Raw genomic sequence first — 22,275 nt, 5'->3', positions numbered from 1 at the left:
GGGGCAGATACATTCTGCCTTGACTTTTGGGAGCACCAAGTGAATAATGCCTCCTTATTTCGGCCAATAGGGATGTGGTCAGCTCACCAGGGAAGTCCGTATCTTTGTTAGGAAGTTCTTGGTGAACATAGTTTCCAGGAAGAGTATTTTGCTTATCCCTTCCAAGGGTAGAGGAGGGTGAAATTAACTTATCTGTTCAGTGGGGTCCTGTAAGTACACTCTGCTGCCTCTGTGGAAATAGATACAGAGCTTCAAGACAAGGGCTGAAAAAAGGCTCTTTCAATCCTACCAAGCCAGGTGAAAAAGCTGAACTGGAAAGTCAGGGACCTCAGTGCAAAGAGCACCTAACTGACTGAGAAGTTTGGGGGCAGTGCTGGACAAAGCATCACTGCCAGGGCTGGCTACCAAATGCTGGATGAGGCAGGGCCAGAAGTAGGCAACCAGCTTTAAAATGCCAAAGACAGGACAGTCGTGAGCTGGGGGAGGGGTGGTGATGGTGGAGGGGGTGGAGAGATGGAGATGACATTGTAAGAGTAGGGACAGTAGGCACCCATGACACGTACACACAAAGATGGGTCCCTGGGGCAGAGTAAGCGGAGGCAGAGCTGAAGATAAGGATGTAATGTTGAAAAACACACTAAAAAAGGCATTTATAGGGATTTAAACCTACCCATGATAACATTCTAGGGACTTAAACCTACTCAGGATACCATCCAATCCCTTTACAAAAATAACAAAAGTATAAAGATTTCAACTAAATTCTTAACTTATAAATTTCTTTTAACGGAGGTCAAGCTCCAAGTTTTGTGGTGCTTTTGGGGTTCTATTTCTTAATTTTATTAATAAAGGAGATAAGTATGTATACATCTATTCCAAAGATCTACTGGAGCTAGGCCATCTGCCAAGGTCACTTAATATAGGAAAAAAAAGAAAAAACAGGGTCTATAATACATTAAGAGAATCTTCTAAAAGTCATGGTTTGTGGAAGGGTGATTCAGGTTGCTACTGAGATCACAGAAGGGTGAGAAAGGTGCATCACAATCTGATTATAGGCCCCTTTTATGAAGTATTTCTGGATGGCTCAAGATGGTTCAACTCAGCCTTCTTACAGTTGTGCTGGATTTTTCCCTGGTGCACAATAGTTCTGTTTCCACTTGGTTCCAGGCGGTTGGGGGTGGTAGAATCCCAGGATCTTCAGATTACGTCAATGCTCAGGAAGAACAAGTGTGTGACGGAAGAAGTCCTTAGCAATCGGGAATGGGGCTGCCTCGTTTCTAAGACTCAACTGACTGTTACTGTGTGTATATGCTGGGACGGGAGCTTTGTGGAGGGGGAGGTAAAAGCTTGGACATCAGATCTACGACTTTTGTAATAACACTATCAGTTTTTCCTTATATTTAGACTTTAGAAGAAGATATTCACCTAAGGGAGAAATGAGATGCCTAATGTTCACAGCTAGTAAGATCATTGTAGAAATGACTGGAGAAGGGAAAAAAGGCACATAATTACTCTTGCTCAGAACAAGATGCTCATTGGCATCCTATTCATATAGGCACTTTATTTTAAAGTTATGTTAGAAATAAAGTTTAAAATTATGTTTAAAAAATAGAGAACGGTATAAAGTACATGAAAGGAAAAACAAAATGGTAAGGAGTCAAAGGACAGGAAGTTAAAGGTAAGTGAACACAAGCTTGAGCAACATGCTAGAAGTTAAGCAAATCAAAATGAAAGGTAACCAAAGCTAGCTAAGAGATCATCTTCAAAATGATGACAAAGGAACAAATAGGCAGGATTGAGGGCCGCGGCCTCAGGCACACTCCCCACATGATCAGGCTGCATCTGTGTGGTTAGGCCAGGAGGCTGCAAGAGTCTGATTAACTCAAGCTGTCCCGGATCATCCTGCCATACCCAGGATCCAGCCAGAGAGCCACTACTGACCTCCACTCATTGCCCATGAGCAGGGTCCTTCTCCATCTAGCAAACATGTGCCCCTTACTAAGAAGGGCGGCACACTGGGGACCCCAGCTAGCTCCTTAATACTCAGGGACTACTTAAGACCTACGCATCCAAGGAAGTTTTCTAATATGACTTCTAGAGTATCTGCTTTTAAAATCTGCACAGACTGAAGCAGGGTGAAGCCCTGAGTCTCAGAGGTGGGACACTGAGCTCTGTTGTCAGTGTCCCACTGACAAGAAGGGAGGGCTCTGTTGAACACCTGTGAGGATTTCCGAAAAGGGCCCTGGGTTTGAATCCTGACTTGGCCATTTACTAGCTATCTGTCCTTGAGGCAATTATGTCTCCATGAGCTTCAGTTTCCAACTTATTAAGTATTATTAGTGTATCATTACTATGTGATTGTGTGCACAGTAATTAGGTCAGGGAATACATTTGGCACAGGTAATGCAGCAGTGCTTTTGTTTAAAAGTCAGAATAATCAGGGATTTAAGGAAGCACTTGGAGGGTAGCATAGCTACCCAGCATGTCAGAACTCACCTTTCCATGAAAGTGATTCCATTAAGTGACTCCACGGGGCATCCTGATGAGGACACTCATTAGCCAGGAAGGTGTCAAACTCTGCTTTCAGAGGAAGGGCAACTTATACCCATTTTCCTCAAGTAAGGGTCTTAACCACTAAGGCTTACATAAGCTTAGAGCCATTTATCTCGCCCTTGAAAGAAGTGGTGACATGATAGGAGGGATTTCTTTCAGAACCACCTGACATGGCTGTTAGCCACAGAGTGACCATGCAACTGTGGTATCTTCTTCCCCTGAAGACCTCTCAACACAAGAGGGCAAAGCCTAGGCTGGGTGGGCACACTCCTACCTGGAACAGAGACAAGGCTACAGTTACTGCAGAAGGGCCTTCATGGTGCCCATCTCCCTCTAACTTCAAGTCAGGGCAGAAGTTCAGGGGCTGGTCTCAGGAAAGAGCCTCTTTTATTTAGCTGAGTATTTAAAAATATAACACATTTTAAGCAGAAATCGAGACATAGTCTGTGATTTGCTCGCACAGTGGGGGGCAGAGGAGGGATGAGAGTAAGTCTCTAAAAAAGAAAGGCACAGGGGCGCCTGGGTGGCGCAGTCGGTTAAGCGTCCGACTTCAGCCAGGTCACGATCTCGCGGTCTGTGAGTTCGAGCCCCGCGTCAGGCTCTGGGCTGATGGCTCGGAGCCTGGAGCCTGTTTCGGATTCTGTGTCTCCCTCTCTCTCTGCCCCTCCCCCGTTCATGCTCTGTCTCTGTCTGTCCCAAAAATAAATAAAAACGTTGAAAAAAAAAAAATTTTAAAAAGAAAGGCACAGCACCCAGGTTCTAATTCTTTACTTTAATGCCACGTGAGGGTACTGAGGCTCCATGCACCAAAGCGCTCACAGACAGGGAGTGAACGAACATAGGAAATGTTATACCATGTACACGAACCCAACACCGTACAGAAGGAAGACAATGGACCCAGGTGACCTCCCATACTCCAGAGGCAACCTGTTCCTATACCCAGTCTTTGTTCCCTCCTCCTCAACCCCTGCCCACCCTCCCTTCTCCCAATTAACATATGTATACATGTATGATTCTTCCAGAATTCCAAAAAGTGCCTCTCCCACCCCAGTCTCTCACACTCTGGCTTCTGATGAATAGAGCCTCCCTCTTTTAAGGATCACAAGGCAGCCACTACCTTCATGAAAGAGTCGCAGCAAAATGGTGCCCAAGAAAGCTTAATCACTTAGAATCAAATATGGACAGAAGGTATGCAGAAGGATATTTGAAATTCTAACTGGGATCAGTGTGAGTAGTTTTTGTTTTTTTGTTGTTGTTGTCATTTGTCTTAACCTCTTCAAAATCCAGCTGAGGCCAAGACTGCACACTGAGGCTCACCCCACTTTGTGGTTTGGAAATGTCATTCTTCCTAGTCTTCCAACAAGCAACCCAGAACAGGAAGATAAGGTCACCTGACCAGCCTGAGGCACAAGGTTCAGACAGCTCCCAGAATATCCTCAGCCCCAGGAAGAAAGAATAGAAACTTTCAGAGCACAGTTGACTCCTTGCCACGTGATAAGCACTGGACAGCCTTGTGAATTAACCGAAGGTAGAATAAGGGTGGTGACGAGTCCTGTATTTCTTCTATTTAGAGTGCTACCCAAAGAATTCCCCCTTCTGGGATGGTGTGATGTGTTTCATTGTGGTTTTGCTTCAATCTTTTTTGTGCCATTAGTTAACTTTTTCATTTTTATTGAATTTTGTTATGGCTGCTATTGCACCACACGATCCTGTATCCTAAAACTTTCACCTTCCCAACCAGTGAGCATGACACCTGGGAGAAAAGGTGCCCACAAACACAATGGAAGCTCCAAAGGCAGGCACTTTGGTTTGACCCATCAACACGATGCACAAGAATGCTATGAAAATATACTCCCTTTTGATTGGGAAGCAGTGTTCATCCTTTGGGGCCCTCCTTCCTAACCCAACCGTTCTTATGCTCTAGAGTTGACCAGTTAGAGTTGAGAAAGGATACAACTGGGAGAAGTCTCTTCCTCAGATATGACCTTTATTTGGAGGCCATTACCACCAACCACCACATCCAAAAGCACTTTTCAGCCTGGCCTTGGCTTCTCATCAGAGAATGGCCAAATTGGGCCACTGAATTCTTTTACTTCGTTTGGAAAGAGCTCTAAGCTGGCTGCCAGTATCCCTGCGCTGCCTGGTCTACTGGCCCAGTGCCTTGTCTCCCCCACAATGGCACAGAACACACCACTGTGAGAACAACACAGGGGCAGAGCGGATCCAAAGGGGTGTCTCTAGCAAGAGGCACAAGGACAGTGTCCTTGTGCAGCATCTCTGCAGCTCCAAGCTTGTCTTCAGGGATTGTTTTTGAGCAAACCAATCACTCCATCCTACGTGCATGGACTCTAAATAACCAAGTACTGTGATACTCTGTGACAAGGGTGGGAGAGAGACAGGGCCAAGGCCAGATTCCTGAAAGCACTAGGATTAATTGTCTGCTTTCTACTCATACTGCCTTTCTCCTGAATAGCTTGCCTCAGTGTCTGTCTAAAAATGAATCTGTATTAGGCAGTAACACCAACTGGAGCAACTTAAATGAAAGACTTCTGTTAGAACAAGACAAGAGGCATGCTGTTGGACTAAGTTTCAAGCAGGGAAATCAACTCCAGAAAAGTGATGATTCATCTGTGGATGAGAACAATAGAAGGGATGCATACCTTGGAACCTGAACAACTGACTGTATACTTTCCTCTTAGATCTCATTCTATACCTCTGTTCCACCATATAAGAACACAACGTAAGAGTGCAAAACCATGCCCTGGAATCCCTGTTGCCACAGAGGGCCAGGAGGTCACTGCCCTATGAAGGAGTTCTGCCAAGGTCCTAAGGCTTGGCCTTCTCTTCCTTAGAAGGATACAGGCATCTTTAGCTACCCCTTCCCTACATCACCAACCATTGGTCTCACAGGACTGAGACCAATGAGGCTGTCCTCACTAGTTTTTTATACACAAAAAATCTCTCTACAAAACACCCAGGAACAATCAAGCACAATCACGATCACATGGAGAAGTCTCTAATGCAGCACAGAAATGTTACGTTCCGATTACTGGTGCTGCATGGCTCTTCCTTTAGGGGATGTGTGTCCACATCCGACTGACCACCCTAGTCTGCACATGGAGCAAGAAGGAAATGCAGTGGGAACAGAGCCTTGTGAATCTTTTTCTGTCTCTGAAATGGGGACAGTAAAACACGATGGAAGTGCTGCTATCTTCCTACAGCTCCCGGGATAGCTGTGCCTCCCACCCAACCCTTTCTTTGCCTCCTCAGAACAGACACTCTCCTAGGAGAACATTAGCAGGATAAAGCAATAGGGTTAAAAACACAGGGGGTTTCTATCTAAGGAGGTTCACCACAAATTGGATGCTAACACATGAAATGGCAGCCAAAGAGATATTCTGAGCCTCTAGAAAGGATGTTACATCTCAAAGATAACAAAAGATCTATGCAACTTATCTGCTCGATTCAGGGAAATCTTCAAAAGGAACCTCTGAAATCTGCATTACAGCCCTGAGAAGATAACCCTTCAAGCAAGGAAGGTTGGTGGAAGGTAGGAGAAGCCAAGGCCCTAAGGCAGGGCTGTAAACATTGTGCTTTTCTAAGGCCAACCTGGTACATGGCTTTGGCAACTATGGTTACATCTCCAAAAAGTGGTGAAGAATATGTTCCAGGAGGAAGAGTCTTTCCACATCCTAAAACAAAGCATGGAACTATCCCTGGAGGAAGAGGGAGAGAAGATGCTTCTTCTTCAGCCAGGGGCTGTGGGGCAGCTACCTGGGTAAACCCCCCATCATATTCTGTGTTCATACCTATACACTAGGCACAAAGAAGGGATACGTGAACAGGGTTGAGGAAGTGATTATGCCTACAACAGTTTGGTAACGTGGCTCTAAAAAGGGCAGAAACTCTCTTGCAAGAACAAGAGTGACAAAACCTCTCTGGACTTTCTGGTCAAGCCCTAGCTACCCAGACCCCTAAGCCTCAGGCAGAGACTGCTGTGCCTTGAGGAAAGGTCAGGTGAATCCAGGCACCAGGTCCCTGTGGGCCACAAGCCCTGAGCCTGACCCCGAGGTACAGCTGGGAGACCTCCGTCCCCTTGGAGCTGTGCCTCAGGACTTGGTCCTCACCTCAGCAGGTCTGGGGCAGTCAGTATCCCTTCCAGGGATCTTACTCCCAGTGCCACTAAGGGGAATGGACACCCTCCCTGATAGGACTCTGTTCCCTACCCGGGCTACTCACCACCATGTGATCTTGAACTCATAGATGGGGCGCTTGCAGTAGTAGTGGTTGATGAGGTGCTTGTCACACACCCCGATGCACTGATGGTCCACAGTGAGGCCCTGGGCTGAGAGGTCCGTGACCAGGCAGTGCAGTAGGTCATAAACATCAGCCACAGCCTCCCAGGGCCCAAAAGATACATCCACTTCGCAGTGGTGCTCAAAGAGCTGCCCATCACTCTCACTCCGCTCGAAGCGCAGGGAGTTGAGAAGCGGACACTCATAGGGGGTGATGGGCATCTCCTCCTTGAAGACACAGACCTTGAGCTTGGCAAAACGGGCCTTCCGCTGTACTGCACGCAGCCGGGCAATCTCCACAATCCGCTCCAAGTGGTCTAGGGGGGTGAACACAGCACCCATCACTGGGACAGGGGTCAGGAGGTCGGGGGGCAGTGGGCAAGGCAGCGTCAGGGCACAAAGAGAGAGCCCCGGTGAAGGCATGATCCAACAGGGAAGAGGCAGATCCTGGGGAAGGGACTCTGGGCCTGTGAAAGGCACAAACTTAAACAGGGATCATGGATCTCCAAGGCAAAAGAAACCAAAAGGATAGAATGAGGATCATCCTTTTGAAATGTGATCTGATGATGTCACAGGAAAAGTGGGCCCTATTGAACCTGAATCTTCCCAGTTTGATTGGGAGGGGAGAGCAGAAGGGGAAGCAGAAACCTCTCTGATCCTGAGTAATACGGATACATCTTAGACCCACCTCTTTGGTGACGACCTATGCACACACAGATGCCTCGCAACCCTCCTTTCCCACACCTCAACCACCCTGGGCAGTTGACACCTCACCTTTGTAATAAGGCATGAGTCCCAGAAATGCCTGGCGCACTTTCTCCCCCTTCAGAGGCTGCATGTTCTCTAGCTGCTCCAGGAGGGGCCCGATGGCATAGTACTGAGCCTCTTTGTACACAGCCCGTACACGATCCCGGGGTGGCAGGTCCCCTGAGCGCAGGAAATTCAGCACATCTCTGAGCAGGAAGGAAACAGGGTTGGTGAGAAGGAGCTAATGGATCTGGACAGTGTCACATAGTGGTTAGAGCACAGAGTCTGGAACCAGACTACTAGCTGTGTGACCTTGGAGAGGTGAACTTAACCTCTCTGTGCCTTGATTTTCCCATCTGTAAAATGAGGGAAAATTTAAAAACTACCTTGTAATGGTATAAAGGGATTAAATGATTAAAAAGTGCTTAGAAAATACCTGGCACAAGGTAAGTCCTCAATAAGCATTAATAGCTGTTATTATCAGTATCATCATTATTACATTTACAATTATCATTAGATATATTTATTTTATTAGGTATTGTTATTTTTGGGTATATATAGGAATAATGGAAACATACATATTCTAGGCTCCTTAAGACATATATATTTAAATTGAGGTCTAATTAATATGCAACAAATGTACAAATCTTTTTTTTTCAAATGTACAAACCTTAATTGTATAGTTTTATTATAACCACCACCTAGACCAAGATACAGAACATTTCAATCTCCTCAAAGTTTCCCTCTGCCTCTTCTCATTCAATCCCAGAATTCTATCAACAAAGATTAGTTTTGCCTCATCTTAAAACTCATGTAAGTGGCTGGATCTACTATAATTGATTTAACCCATTCTCTTGCTGATGGACAGTTGAGTTGTTTCCAGTTTAGGGCTCTTATGAGTAAAGCTGTGATGAACATTCCTGTATAAGACTTTCTGTGGACACACGCACCAACTTCTCTTGGCTAAATATTAGGAGAATTGTTCAGTCATAAGGTGAAGCGCATGCTTAACAAAATGGTTGTAGCATTTTATGTTTCCACTAGCAATGTAGTAGCCTTCCCCATTTTCTATATTTCTTTGCCATTCATCTTATTTTGTAGCTATATGGACAGCAAATGCTACCCTGAACACCTGGACAAATTGGTTTCTCGAATGAATAAAATCACATACTACATTTTCTTAAAATAAAAATTCAGTTCTTTTAATTCCATCTTCAGATTCTTTGGTGCTAAGAGTAATCATAATCAGATCCATCGCCAGTTAAGTGTGGCAAGGTCTTTACTTCTGTAAAGATAATGTGAGTAAACCCCAAGATCAAGATGTTGCCTCAATAGTTTGTCTATGACCATGATGTAACGGTAGTAACAATCACTAAGTATTAGTCTGGGTCAGCTACTATTCGTGTGTTACCCCATTTAATCCCTTCAATGACGTTTAAGTGCCATCTTAGGTCCATTTTTAAATGAAGAAAAAGAGGGGCTCAGAGAGGTTAAAGAATACCCTTACTCAAGGAGCTACAGCTAGCAGAGGCCCAGATGCAGTCATGGTTGACTCCAAGTCCATACCCACAGTGGTCCAGACTCTAGTCCAAAGTGTTATTCACTGATCACAGTGGGAAACTGCCCCAGGTGGTGACCCAAGCAGCCTCCCTGGTGGGTGCTAGGGACACATGAGCTGCCCCAGCAGAGAAATCTACCTGATCAAATGCCCTGAGCCCCTATTTTATTTTCTCTGAGTCTTTAAGCAACTTCATCTGCTGATGATGAATCACAGACCATTGGAGTCTAGCACCCTGAGGATAAATGCCACAATACCCTGCTTTCTGCCACACCCTGGCCCAGCTCTGACCCTCTCCAGCTATGGCCACCTGGGCATGGGCACATCAGCTTAGAGCCAAAGCCTGTTCCTCCTCCCCACAACCCCTTCCCAAATTAGTCCTCTAGGATCTTAAGCAAACCTTGGTCTGCTCTGAAAAACATGACCCCAGGGCAAGGCCCAGCTAAGAGTGCTGTGGGAGTTGCCAGCTGGGGCCAGCACTTTCCTCCCCCAAACAGCCTGCAAACAAAAATCTTTTTATAGCTCTGCAGAGCGATGTGACACTTTGTTTTCTCAGCATTGGAGGCAGCTGACAGCCCAATGGGGAAACCCAGATGCTTCAAAGCAAATTGCATGACCAGAGGCTCCTTTCTGAGGATAAAAATGACCTTTCTCCCAGTGCAGGCGATCCTACTTGGGAGGCCAGCACAGATACGTAGTAGTTGGAGACTTTCTGACTCCTTAGCCAATGTGTCGAAGGTCAAGAATCATGTTAGTTCTGTAGTCATCTCCAAAGTTAGACTGAAGGGGCAAAGAGCTTCAGCCACATGCTCTGGAAGGACCCGGTGAGGGGTCACACCAAGGCTCTTTACGTAATCAGCATGGCAGGCCTGTGAGGCAGCTGTAATTATTTCTCATTTCACAAGCAAGGAAACTAAAACATAAAGTCTTTAAATTGTTTACGTGTTAAGGTATCAGAAGTCCTTCCTTGGGAAGGGCTATTTTCTTTTTTGAGATTGTGTCTTTCTGTGTTTTAGCGTTAAAATGACAGTCACAATTGAAGGTGTTTGTTTGTTTTTTTCTAAAGGCTTTTCTTGGCAAAATTAAAAGATGGCAATCATATGTTGGCCCTTCCTTCACCTTTTTTGTTCATTTGTTTTAAACCATCAAAGAAAGTCTGAGAACCACGGTCATACACCATGTCCCTCCCTAATGCTAATGTGGAGCCCCAGAATCTGAATCTGAGGATATTCTCCAAGAAGTTGTTTTGGGGCTCCCCTGCCTACAGGTGGCATCACACCTATTCCATACAGATGACAACTTCCTGGTCTCCAATTTCATCACATCCAGCCAGTGTGTGGCACCTGGGCTCTCTCTGGCTGTCCTTGTCTCCTCTGGGAAAGATACTATGGCTTTTGATCCAATTCAATAAGCACATTTATTAAATTCCATCAGTACATTTGCTATTTTCTTTTCTGGGTATTAATGGAAGATACCAAAGCCCCATATTGAAGCCCAGGTCCTACTAACTAGAACTATAAGGTTGATCATAGAGGGAGAAACATACCCAAAGTGGGTGCCATCCCGGTCAATGAAGTACCGGCCCTCGGAGTCTGTGGGAATGTAATGTCGCCCGCTGAACATGGCCGCCAGCATGGTGTCTTCATAGCGCCGCAGGGTAGACAGGCGTGTGGTGAAGTGAGCCCCTCCAATGTTAAGGGGAACAACCTCAGGAAACTGGAAAGGAACCACCGGCACTTTCAGCCAGGCATTGGGGAATGAGAACAGAGGCTGCTCTGATTGTGGTCTTCTGGGATCTTATTAGTGCTACACCATTCAGTCACCCAACACTAAAATCCAGGAGTCTTTCTGAATGTTCTTCTCTCTCCTCTCTTTCCCCACACTCATCAGTTGCCAAGTCCTACCCACTCCCCCCCACCCCACCCACAGCCATTAAATCAGGCCTTCCCACCCCAATTCTGCTATCGCTGTTCTGGAGTTCAAAGCCGTCATTGTCCTCTTTTCCACTTCCTGAATTTGTCACTTTTATGCCCTTGCTCATGCTGTCTTCTCTGTCCAGAATGTTCTTTCCACTCTCCCTTTGTCCATCTAGCAAATGCATTTGCCCCGTGTGTGGTGTATGTTGTTCACTGCACAAGGACACCGATCTGAGAGTGATCTGCTAGCCCAGCTGTGTGTCCTTTCTCTAATACACACCAAGGCACCATATAGGTTAGCAGCATCCGCGCATTCTAAAAGTTTCTCTTCAGGGCGCCTGGGTGGCTAAGTCGGGTTAGGTAGCTTGATTTCAGCTCAGGTCATGATCCCAGGGTTGTGAGATGGAGTCCTACGCTAGGCTCCATGCTGAGTGTGGAGCCTGCTTAAGATTCTCTCTCCCTCTGCCCGTCCCCAAGTTGTGTGCACATGCGCACACTCTCTCTTTCTTAAAAAATAAAATAAAAGCTTCTCGTTAAGTTTCCCAATTCTGTAAGCATTTCTGTTCTATTGTTCCTCACATGCACCCAAGACAGAGTTAACTGAACATTCCCTCCATCGTGCCTTCACCATGGACCACACACCCTCCTCGCCTAGCACGGTACACCAGCAGTTATTTTCCTCTGTCAGCTCTCCCTTCTAGACCTCAAGCTTCCTGAGGGCAGGGACGGCATCTTGTTCACTAATCATGAGGCCACCCGCAGCAGGGCTCATAGGTGTTTGTGGAACAATTCCAGGCATCCAATCCTCATTCTTTGTACCTCGCTGCTTCTTTCTTCATCTGTAGAGTGAGATCAGTCCCCCGTCCAGCTAAGGTTCCGGAGGCAAGGGCAGGGGGAAGAACAGGGAATGATGGTATAGATTTGCTAGGAGAAGTTCTAGGTTCTCCCTAAAATACTCAGGACCTTTTTTTGGGGAGGTGGAGGGTGGGAATATCTTTCACTGCTTGTAGTTTTAAAGAAATGAAGCCAGTTCTCTCTAATTTTCCCACAACCTCCAGATTGACTAAAATTTTGTACGAGTGCATACTTTTCAATATTACATCTCTAAAGCTCCAGTGTATGTTTACCAGATAGTCCTTTCCCCCAGCCTTCCAGTTTTTTTTCCTACATTTTTTTAGGTGTAGTTGACGCATAACGTTACATTAGTTTTGGGTGTATGACACCGTGATTTGTTAAGTCTTTACACGGTATGCTTACAAGTGTAGCTACCACCTGCCACCATTTATTACCATTATGATTTCACTGACTGTATTCCTTATGTTGTACTTTTTATCCCCGTGACTTATTTATTCCATAACTGGAAGCAAATACCTCCCACTCCCCTTCACCCATTTTGCCCATCCCTCCACCCTTCCTGCCCTCTGGCAACCACCAGCTTGTGCTCCGTATTTATGGGTCTATTTATGCTTTGTTGTTTTTTTGTTTGTTTTTTAGATTTCACATATAAGTAAAATAATATCAACTTTTTAAAAGTTCTTTGTGAACTAAAGTAGGATTAAAATACATTAAATCAAAGTTACCCAGAGCCTAGTGCAGTGCCTGGCACGCAGCAAAGACCCAAGTGTGCATTAAATGAATGAGTGAATGAATGAATGAAATAGAAAGGTTATGTACAGTTCTTCTGTGCATATGCACTGTTACTCTTCTGCAACCAAAGGATAACAAATGCCTTCTACTTAGTCTATAGCTCCAATAAAACTATTCTAGGTGCATAGCGAGGACTCAAATATTTTGAGATAAGAATGCTTTACATTTCTGGAGCTCTTTACACCTTTTCCAAGGATATCTCATACCAATCCAAGTGTCTGCTCCACAGTAGAGCTGAAAAGACTGAGGCACAGAGGCAAAAGCAACCAAAAACTGTTCTGGATCTCACATGGAACAATGTATCTGGGGGGGAGCTGGCCTACAGTCTCTGGGTGTTGCCTCTTTGTCTCAAACCCCATTGTTTCCCCAATGACAGTGCATGAAAAGTAAGCACCACAGTGTTTCTAACGGCTGAACCCCGCACCCCCCCCCCCCCGCAACTGCAAAGAGTACTGCTAGAGTTGTGCTCATTGTTGTGTTTCATGATGTCGAGGGCACAGGCTTCTAATCCCCAGGGGAGGAGCCACCCCCGGCCCAGCCCTGCCCCTCTGGAGCTGTCCATTCTCCTAGGATTCCTCCACACCCCACAGGCCCCCACATCAGCACTACCTTAGCTCCTACCTTCTGTCTCCCTCTTCAGCTCCCAGCAGTGCCCCACCTTCCCTTCTCTTTCCCCTTCTCTTGAGTGACATTTCAGCTCTAAATGTGATACTGTTATCACATCAAGACCAGTGGGAAGGAAAGCCATGGAGGTGTCAGGTGAGTGTGGACACATCTATTAATTAGCCTGCTTCTTATCTGCACAGAGTCCCTGACCCCACTTTCTGGGCAGCTGGAGGTTGGGTCTGGGCAACCACGAAGGCCTCCTCCCTGATTTTCTAGAAGACACTCTCATCTCTTGGGGCTCCAAGGTTCCCTTCCCACAGACTACCCTCCCTCCTCTAGTTGTTAAGGATGGGACTTAGGGGTGGGAGTAAACCAACCTTGCAGCGAGTGAACACTGCAAGAGGGGGGCGTGGGGTGGGGAGATCAGGTGCCCCCCGGGGACAGGAAGACACACCTGTGCCTTTTACAGGAGGATGAGTGGGCTGGGCAGCTCGGCTCTTCTGGCGCCGCCCTCAGCCCGACCCCCTCCCCCCCCCGCCCCGACCCCAGCCTCGGCGCTGCTCACACCCCAAGGTCAGTTCTGCCGGGCACCTGCTTCTCCCTCCGCGCCCCTTCCCACGCCCCACCCCCCGGGTACCTCCTGAGGCAGCAGGGGCAGCGCGTGCCCCGCCTGCGTGGCCGTCGGGGTGGCCGGCTCCAGAAAGTCGTCTTCGGCGTCGGAGCTGGACATGGCACCGTCCGGGCGACGGCTGTCTGGCTCCCGCCCCGTGACTACCACCATCCCTCTGGCTCTGGACAGTGGGCGCGGCTTCGGGCGGGCGGGAGGCGGCGGCCCCGGGCACTAGCGCCGAGCAGCGCCCGGCATGACGCGGCGCGGCCGACGGGCGGGCCCGGGGGCGGGGTGGGGGGGGGGTTGGAGAGCGCAGCGCGCGAGAGCCGGAGGGCGGCCACTCCCTCAGCGCCAACAGGCTCACGGACCACCGCGCGGACCGCAAGGCCACCGGCCTGACCCAGCCGCCTCCCGCTATTGGCCGAGGCTCCTCTTGCTCCGCCCCTGATCGGCAGGAGGCTTGTCCAGTCCAAGAGCAGGCAACGCGTTGAGTCTGCGCCCGAGTGGCCACTGGGAGCCGGACCTGCTTGCCTGCCCTGCTCTGATTGGTCCTCAGGCCAGCGGGCGCGCCCCTTCCATTCGCTATCCGTCCGGCGCACAGGGCGGCGCGCGAGATCGCCACATCTACGCGGACCCTCCTCGTTGGCTCGGAGGGTGGCTCCCGCATTGGAGTCGACGCCTAGTAACTAGACAGGAGGCAGGGCTCTCGAACTAGCTGTTCTGTCTTCAGGGCAGTGGGTTCTGTGTCTCCTTGGGCGTCGAAGGCCGGGGAAATCCGTAGGAGGGGAGGACCAGGTCACCTCAGTGGAGGTGGCGGCGGGAGGACGTCTTGAGGATGCGGAGGGTGTGGCGGGAGGACGGCTGAGGTTGTGAGAGAGGAGGGGCAGCATTGCGATCGGGCGACCCTCCACAGGCCACAAGGGCAAAACCTGGGTTTCCAGTCCTTCCTGATGGACTCATGCAGGAACCCGAAAAGAAGAAACCTCAAAATAGGAGCACCTGAGTTCAGTTAAAAATGACAGTGACTCTCCATCCTCTAAGTGCCAGTTCCTCCGCGGATGGACACAGGCCCCACCCAAAGAAGCTGACATACTGTCTGCAGCCTCAGGCTGTGTCCCCTGGGAGGGGCTGGGTCAGCTCAGGAACTGACTCTCCTAGGCATCACGCTCTGAGCTCTTTCAAACCATTTTTACACCCAGTTCCTCATCTGATCCTACTGTTGTGACAGAAAAGGCAATTGAGACCTAGAAGACTGGAGCAGCTTCAGAGAGGTGGGCAATGAGCTAGAGGCACACACAGCACTTCCTCTGTTGGACCAATCACACTCCCAGGTGGAGAAGTGTTCCAGGTCAGTGTTTTCCCCCACATCAGTTGCATCGAAATCACCTACCTCCAGAGAATCTGATTTGGTCTCTCTGGAGTGAAGCCCTTACATTCGCACTGCTGACAAACTCCCAAGTTATCCTGATGCTGCAGGTGCATGAACCACACTTGGAGTAGTACTGCCCTAAAGAGGGCCCCTTGAGGCTTTCTCTTATCTATCACTACTCTCTCCAGCCCTTCCCAAGGACATGTATAACAAAATTTCCTCTTTCTGTCCCATGACAATTAGGACGTTTCAGCTGTAACAGAAACTGCGACCAAACTTGGCTTAAATGAGGATTTTATTATCTTACCTAACAAGAAGTCTGAGCAGATCCTGGGTTGATTCACTCAACATGGAGTTACCTGGACCAGCTTCCTTCCATTTCTCCACCCTCCCAGGTGGCCTCTCCTCACCCTAGGAATCCATGTGAGAAAACCACAGAACTGAGTCAGGAAGACAGTTTTTCCAACTCCTTAAGGAAAGCCTGTATAAAGAGAATGAGAAGGGAGACCCAGAGGCTCGGGAGGTGGGGAAATCCATGTGTAACTAGTTTTACATTGCGTTCTGAATGTGTTGGAGTTTTCATTTTCCATTTCTGCTGAGGATTTCCTTTAGTAATACAGTTTCCCAGTTGTTTCTGTTTACACGTTTGGTGGGGCGGGGGGGGGGGGGGGTTGGATCCAAGGTCAGCAGCCTGGAATGAGGACTTGCTGAATGAGTGGGAAGGGGTTGGAACAGGCTTTCTGGGAAAGCAGGGCACTTTGCTGGCAGCAGCTATCCCCACCCAACAGTGGAATGACTTCCAGGCCAGTTCACATGAAGGCTGCAGGGAAGGGTCAGTGAGCCTTTAAGAGAAGGATGGGATGAGTAGCACATACTCATGCAGAGGTGGGGGCTGTTGTCAGAATACAGGCAGGTATACTCTGGGATCACTTCTCCAAGAGTAAACCAAACAAACAGGCCTGAGATCAAGCCCTGAGATTAGTAACTGGATTCTATTCTCCATGTCTCCCTAACAAAAAGAACTGAATGCTGGCAAATCTCCAGAGTACTGATTCAGCTACTGAATTTTCCCTCCTTATTCTAACTTACTGAATAATTTAACAACCAGAAAGGAAATGAAAACAGAAGCAAAAGCATCCATCTTCTTTTCCATATCACCTTTTCAGTTTTCATTTTGATTTAAATGTTTTAGACACGTAAACAATTATAGATAATACTTAGCTCCCTGCTCATGAAATGCAATATCACAAACACATTTGTGTCTGCACATACCTCCCTAATTTCATCCCCCCCTCCTATATATCGTATGTATCATTCCATGCATGTTTTCTCTTTAGTTAGGATATATGATACAGCAAAGTGCAAAACTATATATGTACGGTTTGAAGAATAATTATAAAGGAGCTACCCATAAAACCACTACTCAATCAAGAACTAGAATATTACCAGTCCCTACATGCTCCAAGGGTCCTCCCTGATGAAGACAACCTCCATTCTCCCAGAGGTCACCAGCATCTTTACTTTTCTGACAATCATTTCCTTGTTTTCCAAGTTTAACTACCCCTGTCTACACCACTGAGCAATGCAGCTTAATTTTTGTTTTTAGACTAAATAAAGGCCGCGTTATCCATGCCACTGATGAATATTTAATTATTTCCTAGTGTTGTATCAATCAGTGCTGCTACAAATCTTATTTTAATGTCTCTTGCTGCTCTGAACATTTCATATCAAATCATGTCACTCCTCCATTTAAAGCTCTTTAAAGGTATTCTTGTTTCAGAGAGGAGTGAAGAAAAAAAGCATGGTTCTGAGTGAAGTGAAGGGAGAATGGGAAGAAAGAAAGAGAAAAGGGGGGGGGGGAGTGGAAATACTCTGTGGAGGAGTTTTGCTAGTGCCCAGAAGTCTTCCACCTTCCAAGTTTTAACTCCAATAAATTGATCTTTGATCTCTAGATTCTTTCTCCCAAAACTGTTTTTGCTTTTCTACTTCCTTAAGACTGATGGTCCCTTGCCCTCTCACCCTTTTTTCTCAGGTAGCTAATAAAATAAAATCACTTGATTTTATTTTCTCCCCTATCCTACCATGACCCCACATATCCATCTAAACATCTCCCTAGGGAATGTCTTCCTGTGTTCCCTTGCCAGCACCTGACCAAGGGACAAAACCCATTAGATTAACCCATCAGCTTTCTGTGCTCTATCTCTGGATAAGTGCCATCACCATATGAATTTAGATACCACTATAAATGCATGATTAACTCATGCAGTGCCACTGGGCCATCTGTCCATGTGTTTCTTCTAGTCAGCTCTTTCCTTTTTTATTTTTAATGTTTATTTATTTTGAGAGAGAGCAAGAGAGAGCGAGCGCATGAACAGGGGAGGGGTAGAGAGAGAGAGTGAGAGAGAAAAACCCAAACAGGCTCCATGCTATCAGTGCAGAACCTGACGTGGGGCTTGAACTCTCAACCACGAGATCATGGCCTGAGCCAAAATCGAGTTGGACGCTTAACTGACAGAGCTACCCAGGCACCCCTCTTTTTTTCTTTAGTTGAGATATAATTGACATATAACATTGTATTAGTTTTGGGTGTACAACATAATGATTCAATGTTTGTATAAATTGCAAAAAAGATTACCACAATAAATCCAGTCAATATCCAAGTCAGCTTCCTTTTCTATTTCCAAACTTTCTCTTTCCAAGGCCCCTCTGCACTCCAGGATATCTCCTCTCCTTCCAGCAAATGGAAACTTGGCTTTTATTGCATAGAGTAATGCAGCTATCAGGCATGAAGAACTTCCTCAACTTCCTACCATCTCACCCTCAAGTTAACCATCTCCTCTGGGTTTGAGGCTAAATCTCCCCAAGGAGGCTCTAACTTGTACTTGCTCTATAAGTTAACCCTTCTCTCTCCTGAATTTTTGGTCTCTTCCTCTGTATGGTTTTCTTGGCTGGAGCCTATATTATGTGCCAGTTTCTCCCATCATAATAAATAAAAATTCTTCTTCAATCTTGCATCCTTCTCTAGGTAGCACACCTTCTTTCTCTGTCCCATGGTAGCGAGTATTCTCACAAGTGTCCATACTGTTTCCTCTATTTCCTTATCCCCATTGCAGAGTAGGTTTCACACCCATCACTGAAACTGCTCTCCCCAAGATCAGCATGGCTTTCTAACTGCCAAGCCCAACCATCTGTCCTTCTTGAACTCTCTAGATCATACCACAGTGGAGTCTCTTAAAACCCCCTCCTCCTTTGAATTCCATGAGCCTTTCCTGTCCTTTCCTTTCCTTTCCTTTCCTTTCCTTTCCTTTCCTTTCCATCTCTTTCCTGTCTCTTTTGCAGGGTTCATTCACCATCTTACCTCTTCAGAGCCATTGGATCCCAGAATTAGCCCTTGGCTTGCTTCTTTCCTATTCTACATATACTCTCAAGGTATGGTTTCAACCACAGTCTATATGTTAAAGATTCCCAAATTTAAATTTCCAACACAGCTGTTTCTCCTGAACTTTATACCCTTATTGTACATAAAACTGACTACTTGACATCTCTAACTGGATGTCCCTAAGGGTGCTTCAAATTTACCATGTTCAAAACCTAACTCAGCATTTTTCCACCAAGTGTTCCCATCCTTCCTTATTTCCCCCAATTCTCTCTACTCCTTGTTTAATGTTTATTTGTTTTGAGGGAGAGAGAGAGCGAGCAGAGGAGGGATAGAGAGAGGGGAGAGGAGAGAGAGAGAGAGAGAGAGAGAGAGAGAGAGAGAGAGAGAGAATCCCAAGCAGGCTCCGCAGCTGTCAGTGCAGAGCCTGACATGGGGGTTGAATCCACGAACTGTGAGATCATGACCTGAACTGAAACCAAGAGTCAGACACTCAACCAACCAAGTCATCCAGGTGCCCCACAACTCCTTGTTTCTTATCCACTGGCACAAAGGGAGAAACATCATGACTGACAGGATGAAGTTAGATGGTTGGCCTTCCCTTGCTCTCCTGGCCTTGAGGAGGAGGTTGTTTGCCAACAGCTTCCCATGGCACAAAAGCTTGGCTGATGGCCCACTTGTTCTCACCCCAGGTCAGCTCTCCCCAAGCCTCTGGTGTACCCTGTTGATTAACCACTGCTATTTCTTAGCCTGGACTTCTCTTCCTATCATCCGCTTTGGTAAATGTGACTGATGTTTAGATTGTCTTTCTCACCTCTTTTCTGATCCCTCTTAAGTGTGGCTCACTGAATGCTAGAAGCTTAAAATCTAAAAGCTACTTTCCCCAGAGTACCTTGTATCCTGGATTCCACGAGCGACCTAACTTTCACCAAGCAGATCAAAGCACTTGAGGTTTGGAGGAGGAAAAGTGAACACTGAGTCAGAAGCCATGATTCTTGCTCTTTTGGGAGGCAAGCTTGAATGTGGAAGCATTAAAACTTTTCCTTTTTGCTGTGGCTGTAGCAGACTTCCCAATATCTACCTTCCTGGAAGTCAAAAAGCAGGGCGGGGGCGTCCATTTTGGTGTCTTACTACTCCCTGTAATATCTACAAGGTCCAGTACAATGAATGGCACATAGTAGGGACTCAATAGATGAATGCTGAAAGGAATTTGTGCTGTGATCACATTCAAACTATTACCTCTCCATATATTTCTTCCTCTTGTCTTTTATTGGTATTAGTAGTACACAGGGGCATGAATTGCTGTTATTAATATCAAAGAGGTAGAGAATTTCAGAATGCCATCACTCTTAGCTAGTGGGAAGGAGCTCCCCCTCATGTTGTGAGAAGGCCTAGGAGTCTTATCCAGAGTGAACATTAAGGGAATGCTCTTTGGTTTGGGGTGTATACTGGTAACCATGGACATCTTCACTGCAAGAGGACATGGGCCCTGAAATGCTCTCACCTCAAGCTCCTTGCATGTAGGCTTTTGGTGAATTTGTTTTATATTTTCAATTATTAATTATAAAACAAAAATAACATATGAAACAGATACAAAAATAACATGAGAATTCCACGGTGTTTTATGAATGTGGTTTGAGGGCCCATCGTTGTCCTACCTACTATTGCATATTACTTTCTCACCCCTTATGTCTCTAAATGAGGCTGGTTCCAGTCACTTCTGAAGCATTATGGTCAAATCCCATGGGTGGGTGAGTATATTGGAGCCACATTCCCAATTCTCCCTCCCACCTCATGCCCAGTTTGTGTGGCATTTTCTTTCTTTCTTTTTTTTTTTTTTCTTTTAATGCTCATTTATTTTGAGAAAGAGAGAGAGAGAGAAAGGGAGGAGGGGCAGAGAGAGAGAGAGAGAAGGAGACAGAGAATCCACACTGTCAGGGCAGAGCCTGTCTTAAGGCTTGATCTCATGAACCTTGAGATCATGACCTGAGCTGACATCAGAGTCCAGTGCTTAATCGACTGAGCCACCAGGTGCCCCTGTGTGGCATTTTCATCAGTCTATCATTTCAGGCTTAAGCACTTCCCAGCTTGAATATGTCACCTCAACATGATTCCACCAAATGGAAAAAGAATTTAGCTGGAAATATAATCCCCTGCACCCTAAGAAAATGTACCGTTTCCTAATGTGCCCTTCTCTTTGGGCCTCTCCACCACCATTCCACAGTCTTTGTCCTCCTAGGCGTCCCCACCCACTCAGAGAGTTTGTTGGGGTTGAGGCTGGGAAGGGCCTGTTGTTTCTCGGAGGCAGGCAAAGGGTATTAGGGAAAAACAACTTGCCATTTGGGGACTTTCTAGCTCTGATGATTATTCTGACCTTTGTTTGGAATTGCCAGCTGAGAGTCCTTTTGGTTAGCTAGAGACATTAAGGTGTAGTGAAATAGTTAAATATCTGGAGGCAGGATAGGATTTAAATTATCTGTAAGAGCAGGGGTTTGCATACTTCTCTGTAAAGGCACAGGTAGGAACCATTTTCAGCTTAGCAGGCCATATAGTTTGTCTCTACTCTACCTGCAGCTGTAGAGAGCAAGCAGCCATAGGTAAGACATATACGGTAGGTGTCGCCAGATTTGGCTCGCTGGGTGTAGTTTGCCAAACCCTGTATAAGAGAAATAAATCCATCCTAACTGCATTGTGATCTTTTCAAATGTGCTCCATATAAATGTCCTAATAGCTCATTTCTGCTTCATTTCTGATTCAAGTCTCAATGATTCATTTGTGAAGAACAATCGATAGCCAAGTGTCAGAGTATCAAGATTACTAACTTTTCATCAAAAGAACTGGATAAATAATGAGACTCACTAGAAGAGAAACTGAAAGTCAATGTTAAGTGTAACCAGATGTGTAGCTTTGGGTAAGTCACCACTTACATCTCGCTACTCGAGATCCCAGTTTTTTTAACTGTAGGATTACGGGGTTCCATCTCTTGATTTCTTTTAAAAAACAGTGTTTTGGGGGGTCCCCTTGTGATGGCAGTGGCATGAGAGCAGAGTGGGAGGTGCGGCAGCTAGAGTCACCGCAGGACAGGCATTTAGAAAGTTTCTTCCCCTCCTTGAGTTTTAGTTGCAAGGAGTGCAGCCAAAACTGTAACCAAAAGGAGGCATTATGCTTCCAGAAAAATCTCAAGGAAAAGCACTGCAAGCAACAGTAGTAGCTGTTGGATCAGGCTCTACAGGGAAGGGTGGAGAGATTCAACTAGTTAGCCCGAAAGTTGGAGATAAAGTTCTTCTCCCAGAATATGGAAGCACCAAACTAGTTCTGGACCACAAGGATGATTTCTTATTTAGAGATGGTGACCTTCTTGGAAAGTATGTAGACTAAAATAAATAAATCACTAGTGACATGGCATCATATGAAGCTGCCCATTCCACTGAGGTTCTGAAATCTTTCCTGTAAATGTTCTCCATGTCTCTTTTATAAGAAGCTAATAATGGGGCGCCTGGGTGGCGCAGTCGGTTAAGCGTCCGACTTCAGCCAGGTCATGATCTCGCGGTCCGTGAGTTCCAGCCCCGCGTCAGGCTCTGGGCTGATGGCTCAGAGCCTG

General features: G+C 46.5%; 1 protein-coding gene and 1 pseudogene across 1 annotated transcript; one reads left to right on the top strand and one right to left on the bottom strand.

Annotated features, from left to right (window-relative positions):
- Positions 1-1,621: 1,621 nt before the first annotated feature.
- KCTD7 (potassium channel tetramerization domain containing 7) lies at positions 1,622-14,309 on the bottom strand. Its single transcript, XM_030300223.1, has 5 exons — positions 13,957-14,309; positions 10,697-10,866; positions 7,620-7,798; positions 6,790-7,162; positions 1,622-2,824 (listed from the first exon to the last, which is right to left on the bottom strand). Exons 1-5 carry the CDS (start codon positions 14,098-14,100, stop codon positions 2,821-2,823), a joined length of 870 nt encoding a protein of 289 aa, XP_030156083.1. The 5' UTR covers positions 14,101-14,309; the 3' UTR covers positions 1,622-2,820.
- Positions 14,183-22,073, top strand: LOC115503901 (annotated as a pseudogene).
- The last annotated feature ends 202 nt before the right edge of the window (positions 22,074-22,275 follow it).

This window comes from Lynx canadensis, chromosome E3 (assembly GCF_007474595.2).
Source record: "Lynx canadensis isolate LIC74 chromosome E3, mLynCan4.pri.v2, whole genome shotgun sequence".
NCBI lineage: Eukaryota > Metazoa > Chordata > Mammalia > Carnivora > Felidae > Lynx > Lynx canadensis.
The sequence above is the reverse complement of the archived record's forward strand: the minus strand, read 5'-3'. Positions and strand labels throughout refer to the sequence as shown.